This window comes from Carlito syrichta, unplaced genomic scaffold (assembly GCF_000164805.1).
Source record: "Carlito syrichta isolate Samal-C Ts95f unplaced genomic scaffold, Tarsius_syrichta-2.0.1 Scaffold309850, whole genome shotgun sequence".
Taxonomy (NCBI): Eukaryota; Metazoa; Chordata; class Mammalia; order Primates; family Tarsiidae; genus Carlito; species Carlito syrichta.
Window position 1 is genome coordinate 551,123 of NW_007253946.1, and position 8,295 is coordinate 559,417.

An 8,295-nucleotide genomic window follows, 5' to 3' on the forward strand; every position below is an offset into this window, starting at 1 on the left:
AAGTTCATGCTTTGCCAAGGGGAAGGGAGCCCCGTCAAGGCGTGTGTGCACGTGTGAGCATGTGTGCACACGCACGCGCCAGTGAAGGCCACCACACTCGGGCCTCAGGAGAGCCATGCCAGGTGGCCGGGTCCTCCCCTGCATGTGCGCATTGTTTTCGAGCTCCGGAACCGCTTGGAATTGTTTCCGACTGTGTCGCCCGCCCGGCAGGGCTCTTTCTGTCCCGGCTGTCACCCGCGTGCCCCTGCGCCAGTTTCCATCACCTCTAATCATCCTGGAGGACTCGGCCTTTGTTCTTGGATTAAGCAGGACCACCTGTCGCTCACTCGAGCCAAGCACCCCGCCATGGCCAGACACTTCTGGTCCCGCGTCTTGAGCTTGTCCCCAGTGGATCAGACAGGCCACACACCAGTGCCTGACACCCACAGGTCAGTGCCGCCTGGCAGCTGCAGACCCTCAGGCAGGTTCCCATCTCCCGGACTGACTTCGAAGGGTTGTTGAAACTGTCGTTTCAAAAACGTTCAGGGTCCCAAAGGTCACCTTGTAACCCTGCAAGTTGCTCATGGCCAGAAGCAAGCCCTCCACAACACTCTCCACCGACAGCCACTGCCTAGGAGCCCCCAGCTACACTTGGTCTGTTTTTAAGCAGCCACCTCGCTGGTCATCCAGACGAGACACAGCCCCCAGGCGGTGGATGCACACAGCCAGGACACTTGGAATGTGTCCCTGTACTCAGGGCTCCTGTGAAGTGCGGGTCCCCCCTGTTTTTCTCTGTTGAGTCTCCTACACGCTGCGCTTTGTGGCTCACGCTTGCACGTGTCACTCACACCACGCTTCCGCCCTGCACTCCGGAAACCAGCTCGGCCTGGCTCAGGCACAGGCCCTTCTCGCCCCAGCAGAGGCACACCCTGCTCCTGGCGGTCTGCACGGCCAGACTTCTTCCTCAAAGGCTGCTAGGCCCTGGGCCTTCTGACCTGCCTCATTCACCAGTGCGTGCGACCAGCCTGGGTGGGAGGGCTGGTTCTCAAACCCCGTCTGGCTGGGTCGCTTCCCCTGGGGCATCCCTCCCACACCCTCAGGGCCAGACCCAGATCCCTGACTAAGCTCGCTACCTCCACCATGCAGCCCACCGCTGCCCAGGCTCTCCCCTGCCGGGGCCTTTCTCCTTGCACTTCTGGCTGTGGCAGTCCCTGGTCTCGCGCTCAGACCTCTGCCCCACGTGCATGCCGTCTTCCTTCACCTGGATAAAACCACCCTGGCGCTGTGGGTTGGGTGGGTGCTCTCAGTGTCACGGAACTGCAGGGGAGTCTGCCCGTCTATGTGGCACCGCCAGACGTCCACACTAAGTGTACAATCCTGGGAAGAAAGGCACTCGCTGCAGACAGCCCAACGGGGTGTGTGAAGGCAGGGGCAGACTTCCCCAGGGGAGAAGCTACAGAAAGCCACGAATCAATCAGGCCACACCCTGGTTTAAGCCTACAAGGGCAAATGTCTTGAAGGGGGGGCTCACAGGCCATGGGTGGAGTCAAGAGTTTTGATTTGCAGTTGGTTAAGGAAAAGAAGCTGTGTTTAAAGGTTTGGGGTTGGTAAAAAAAAAAAAAGTTAGCTTGCTGGGAGGAGTGACTCCAACCCTCCCACCAAAGGCTCGGGACAGAGGATGGCAGTGAAGCCCAGGTCTGCTGCAGGCGGATCCACCGGTGGGGTCCTCCGTGGGGTCTGAGCCCCCACGACAACTCGGGGCACATCAGGGTGTCATCCTGTCTCCATGGGAAGGTGGACACCAGGACCTGTGGCTGCTTGCCTGGTGCCTCAGTTACGTGCTGACTTAACTGGACTGAAACCTGGTAGACACTGGGGTGGGGGGGGTGTCTTGGGCACCGCCTAGCTGTGGCTGCAGGGAGGTCTACTGGGAGTGCTTGGCACAGGCATAGGGCACCGGAGGGGGTTTGCCCACCAGCTGAAGGCCTCCGCAGGTGAGGCAGAGGCCGTTGGAGACCTCCTCACACTAGCATCCCCAGCAAGAGAGGTGTGCTGGGAGGAGAGGAGGCTGAGGAAGCAGTGGTGGATGGCGTCCCCCATCCCTGGGTCAGAGAAAGCTCTCTGCACGCACAGACCCCATGGCAGAATGGGGAAACAGGAGCTTCAACAGTTTGGGTTTCTGTGTTTTTCAAGACGGGGTCCCACTGTGTTGCCCAGGCTGTTCTGGCACTCCTGGCCTCGAGCAATCCTCCACCTCAGTCTCCCAAAGTGCTGGAATGACAGGCACACCACTGCACCCAGCATCTCCCGCTTTTCCTCTCGCTGGCACAGCCTGCAAGCTGCTGTGGGCTGGGTCCTGTGCGGATCCTGTCCCTGAGGACGGAAATGCTAGGCCTCGCCCACCCCTGATCCAACCAGTGGCCGGACAGATGGTTCGCAATTCTGGGCCGGGGCTGCTCACCGCCTCTCTCCCTGCAGAATCTCCTACGACCCTGCGCGCTTTCCGCGGCACCTGCCTGAGGCCTACTGCCTGTGCCGTGGCTGCCTGACCGGGCCCGCAGGGGAGGAGGACCTGCGCTTCCGCAGCGTGCCTGTCTACGCGCCTGCCGTGGTGCTGCGCCGCAGCAGTGCCTGCGCCGGGGGCCGCGCTGTCTACACCGAGGACTACATCACCGTCGCCGTGGGCTGCACCTGCCTGCCCGGGCCCCCAAGGGATGCGGGGAGCCTCAATGCCAGCGTGGACAAGCCAGGTGCCAGGCTTCTGTTCAGCCCCAGTGCCCTGCCCACGCACCCCTGAGCATACTCCTAGGGTGCTCCCCAGAGGTTCTCCCTGAGCACGTTGCCCCCAGGGGTCCCCGCAAACACATATTCCTGGGGTACTCCCCGAGATCCTCCCTGAGAAGTCTCCGCAGAGATCCTGAGAACACCCCTCCAAGAGTGCTCCCCAAGCATGTACTCCTGGGATGCTCCCCAGCTATGTTCTGAGTGCTCCCTCAGGTCTCCAAGCATGTGCTCCCCAGGGGTTCTCCCTGAGCACATGCTCCCTGGAGGTGCTCCTGGGCCATCTGCAGATGGGGGTGGGTCGGCAACCAACAGAGCCAAGACGGGGAGGGAGACAACCAAGCTCAGAGCAGCCTGGCTGTGTGGAATGCGAGCCAGTGGGTCTAGCAGGCTCCAGTGAATTCTGGGCTCAGGCCAGCAGACGGGACCGACCCAGTCAGGGCAGGGCCTGGATTCCCCCAAGTGCCTCGCAGGGAGGCAGAGATGCACATGCTTTTTAAAGAAGTCTTTCTGAAAAAGTAGAGCAACAACACAGCTATTTCTTAAGTCGAATGTTTAATAGGTGCGGAAACTATTTGTATGAACAATTTAGAGCATCTGTGTTAAACTCTTTTATGTGACATATAAACATTTGGTTTTCACTGCCTCCCTTAGTGTTTTCAGAAGTGTAGCTGGAAACCTCAGATAAATTATTTTAGTTAGCACCATGGCTTGGGTCCTGGAATTCCTGTGTCACCGCTGGATGACAAAAGGAATGGTCTACATCTGATCTGTTCTTCCTTCCTTGGAGGTCTTCACAGGCCAGCGGGTGAGCCAGAGGGGCATGGTGGCACACACAGCCCAGAACCAGCCAACAATTCCAGAAATCCAAGCATTTATTCATGAGTACATAATAGTCTCAGGCCTAGACAGTTTACATTTTTGCTTTTTCACTTTTGAAAGCCAGTGGGCTACTCTGTGGATAGGAGATGGTGAGACAAGGTGGGATGTGACATCTTTGCCAATTCTCAGGAAGAATCAAGCAAGTACTGGCCTAGTTTTAGGGGCTTCAGGGTTGGGCCAATTACAATTTCCAGAGGCCAATCTTGGGGTGCCCTTTTCTACACACAACCCTTCCTCTCTTCTCCAGGTCAAAGGTCTGTCCTGAACACAACTGTCTGTAGCAGTTAGGAGATCTTTTCACATCATTAAAACACTTATAGGCAAAGGCATGCTGTTTGTATGCATTCTGATTCTGCCGGGATGGGCTAGGCTCATTTCTAGAGGAAATGGTATGTTGACTAAGGTCTTCATGGAATCTGTGATTGAGGCTTAAATTCATCAAGACTTGATTTGGTCTTAGAAAGATCAGCTGGCCAAGTGAGACCAATCTCTGATCTCTGTGACACCCCAGCAAAGACCAAGATGCTCCCCTTGTCCATATGGATTTCACACCCAAGCTTCAGCTACCATGGAAACAATGGAGCTCACATCTACAGTCATGACTTCAGCCTTGGTCCGATTGAGATGGTAAGCTCACTCAGACATCTTTCAGTACAAAAGTCCATGTGGTAAAAAGAATAGCAGCCTTCAAAGCCATGCCAGGTGCCACTTGTGCCCCAGCTGTCATGCATAACATCTCCCAGCCAGTCCTCACAGTAAGTCGTGCAGGTGCGGAAAGCCCAAGAGGGGAGTCCACATCCACACAGGCCAGGGCCACGACTCTGCTCACTGTGCTGTTAGTTTACCCAAAGGCTGGCGAAGGGGTGGCACGTTCCGAATGGAGGAACCAGCTCTGCACCCTGGGACCCAGCAGGCAGACTCTGCTGGGGTTTCTTCCGAGTGGTATGTCTGTCCACTTAGTGGACACCTCTCGGGCACCAGCCTTGCTCGGGCACCGAGCCCGCTCTAGTGTGAACAAGACACCATTTCTCTTCACCCGACACGTCGCGCAGGCATGGCCACTAGAGCAGCCAGGTGTCTGCGGCCGCTGGCTCCCTACCCCCAGCCCCCCACCCGGGGCTGCCTCATACACCGTGGCCACACCCTGCTGTGCTGCCTTCGCCTCCCTCCCATCTCATTGGGGAAGCACTTCACAATGCCCAGCAGTGCATCAAACACGCAGCAAAACACATTGCTGCACTTACTGTCAGTTACTTTTAAAGTACCCACCCTGGGCAACACAGCAAGACCCCGTCTCTACAAAACAATTTTAAAAGTAGCTGGGCGTGGTGGCACGCGCTACTCTGGAGGCTGAGGCTGGAGGACTGCCTGAGCCCAGGAGGTCAAGGTTGTGGTGAGCCACGATCACATCACTGCCCTCCAGTTGGGGCTACAGTGAGATCCTGACTCAATAAATAAATAAAATGCCACACCAAGCCTCCTCATGCCATATTGCTTGGGCATGTACCTGTCACTTACGAGTGACAGGTGTTTTTTTGATATAAAAGATAGGCCTGCCTAGGCAGTGGTGACTAGAGATGGCATGCTGGCAGCAGGGGGCTGGCTGGGCATGGCAGCAGACTGTGTCCTCCCATTAGAACTGTGGGCTTTGTGGGCCAGGGGTGGTATTTTTATCAAGCAGACAGGACATTTACTGGCTAGAGAGACCGCCAGCCGTGATTCGGGCTATTATTCCACTGGCGCCCACACCTCTGCTCTCAGGCTATGTGGAGGAGCCACACATGGTGACACCGCCGTCTAGGGGTGGCCTCCACTCCAGAAAAGCCCATTTCCTGCGAGTGCGCTCTGCCTGGAACGGAGGTGCCATGCCAGCTGCTGAAGACCTTCCCAAGCAGTGGCCATATCTTGACAGTGCTCGTTCTACAAAGACAGAAGGAACCATGTGACCAGCAGCCCCAGACACCTGCGCATACCAGCAGATCTGCCAGAGCAGTCACCCACACTTCCCAGTCTCCTGCAAAGGGGGGAGGGTCACTGCTACCAGGGGTTCCAGCTCTGATGTTGGAAAGAATTGGGATGGGTGGGCGGAGAGAGAGGAGGGGACTGGAGGTTGTTTTTTTTTTGAGTTGGAGTCTCACTCTGTCGCCCAGACTGGGATGCTCCCGGCCACTGCAGCCTCGACCTGCTGGTCTCCGGCGATCCTTCCACCTCAGCCTTCCAAGTAGCCGGAACTACAGGCGCGCGCCACCACAACTGGCTAATTTTTTTTTTAATTTATTGTAGAGATGAGGTCTTGCCAAGTTGCCCAGGAGGGTCTCGAACCCGCGGGCTCAGGCAATCCACTCACCTCAGCCTCCCAAGACGTGGGATTACAGGCTGAGCCACCGAGCCTGGCTGGAGTGAGGTCTTAAAGCTCCCGTGCATCTCATCTGTTCAAGCCATCCAGACACCCCTCAACCCCAAACAAGCTGCAGGGGAACATTTGGATTCTGTTAGCAAAACAGATCCTGATCCCTCCCCTTCCCACTCATGGAGAAGGACTTCCAAAGCATCTTCAGCCTCTGAAGTCCCAGGTCGGGGACGGGGGAGCAAGCCTGGAGAGCATTCTGAGCAGACACAGATGAGGGGCGGAGGGCAGGGGCCCAGCACGTGCCTGCCCAACAAGACAGACCCAAGGAGCCCAGCGGCCTGAGGAGACTGTGAAGGTTGCAGAGAGGAGCCACAGACCCTTCCCGAATTCCAGAAGTGGGTCGCCTGAACACGGACTTGCTAACCTCGAAACCACGTGGGGTCCAATGCAGTGAAACACACCAGCTGCTATTAAACAGGAATGCAGCTGCCTCACTCACATGCTTCCTGGCTTAACCTGGTACGTTTTGGTTAAGAGTCAAACTTCTCCCCTTTTCTTGCTCACCTCTTGGGAAGAGACACCAGGTTTACAGGACAGCTGCAAGCCTGTTGCTTCTAGACTGCTCTGCACAGCTCCCAGGCTAAACACTCCATTTTACATGTAATGCATCATGGCTGTGTAACAAGGAAAGGAGGAGGCAGGGTTTGCTGTTTAAAGACCAAGCACTTGCTGAGTACCTAGTGCACACCAGGAGCTGGTACACAGATCAGACACCAAGGCTCATAAAAACAGAGTGACTTAAAGCACATTAAAACTGGTCCCAAGCGGGCGTGGTGGCTCATGCCTATACTCCCAGCACTTTGGGAGGCTGAGCCCAGCGGCTCAAGACCAGCCTGAGCAGCATGACAAGACCTCATTTCTACAATAAATTAAAGAATCAGCCGGGCATGATGGTACGCACCTGTGGTTCCAGCTACTTGAAAGGCTGAGGTGTAAGGATCACCTGAGCCCAGCAGATCAAGGCTGTGGTGGCCGTGGCCGTAAGCGTGCCCCTGCACTTCAGCCTGGGCAACAGAGTGAAACTCTGACTCAAAAAAAAGAAAAGAAAGAAACCGGTCCCAAATATGACAGCCAGGGCCTGAGAAAGAGCAAGAGAGCAGGGCTGGGCCTCCAAAGGTCTGAGCCTCCGCTCTGGCTCAGTCAAGACACACTGGGTTTTGCTCCAGCAAAAATGAGCCCACAGCCTGGTGTTCAATGGTACAGGTTCACTTTTGGCGCTTTGATGTCCCCTGCAGGTAGGCGTGGCCCTGCCCCACTCACGGACTGGATGGCCAGAGTTCACATTTGTTAGAAAAAGCAAATCAGAGGAAATGGGGCAGTGTAATCCTTTTCCAGAGAGGACGTTAATTTTTTTTGAGAGTTTTTATTTTGAAATTGTAGATTCCCAAGAAATTGTAAAAATATTACTAATCAGCCTTCCATACCCTTTACTTAGTTTCCCTGAAGGTAACATCTTACAAAGTCATAGTGCAGTGTCACAACTATGAAACAGACACTGGTTCAACCTGCAGACTCCGTTCCAAGTTCTCCAGTTTCACTGCACGTGTGTGTGTGTGTGTGTGTGTGCGTGCGCGCGCACACACGCGCTATATAAATGCTGTCACAGGTACAGACGCATGAAACTTCTGCCATGAACAAGGCACAGAACATGCCAGCACCACCGAGAACTCTCTCTGTGGTCACCATCCCCTTCACCCACCCTGATATTGCCAGCCAGGAATCTCCGCCCTCCAAGAAGGTCATAACCAGCAATGTCCAGGACGTGACCTCTGGGGACTGGCTCTTCACAAGCTGCATGTTCACACCCAACTGCCAGCAAGTCCCTAGGGGGCAGGGGGATGGAAAGCACTCTTCCAACAGGGAGAACCAGCACACTCCCCACCCAGATCTCGGCTGGTCCGTGGCTTACAGGCCATGCTAGCTTGGGCAGGGTCACGAGGCGCTTGCAGGGTGCCTGGACTCCATCCCAGTCATCACTCCCAGCCCTCTCAGCGTGGGGACCACGAAGAGGGACCCATGAGGTGTTGGGAGCCAGCCTTGGAGGTCCACATGACTGACAGGGTCCTGGTGGGCTGAAGACCCCGGGCCGCAGGGCGAGCCCAGGAAGCTGAGGCCCTTCTGTCTTCCACCTTTGCTGTTTGATACGGCTGAAGAAATTCTGTGCGGTCGTGGAAGAAGAAAATGGCATGTTTATGCGAAGTACTCACACCTAACCTGAGAATGTCATGGTTCATTTCCCATTT

The 8,295-nt window shown here is 55.9% G+C and overlaps 1 protein-coding gene across 1 annotated transcript; it reads left to right on the plus strand.

The window, feature by feature from the left end:
- Positions 1 to 345: 345 nt before the first annotated feature.
- Positions 346 to 4,934, plus strand: IL17D (interleukin 17D). Its single transcript, XM_021717534.1, has 4 exons — positions 346 to 428; positions 1,126 to 1,272; positions 2,458 to 2,729; positions 4,103 to 4,934. The coding sequence occupies exons 1-4, from the start codon at positions 346 to 348 to the stop codon at positions 4,312 to 4,314; spliced, it is 714 nt and encodes a 237-aa protein (XP_021573209.1). The 3' UTR covers positions 4,315 to 4,934.
- Positions 4,935 to 8,295: the final 3,361 nt, after the last annotated feature.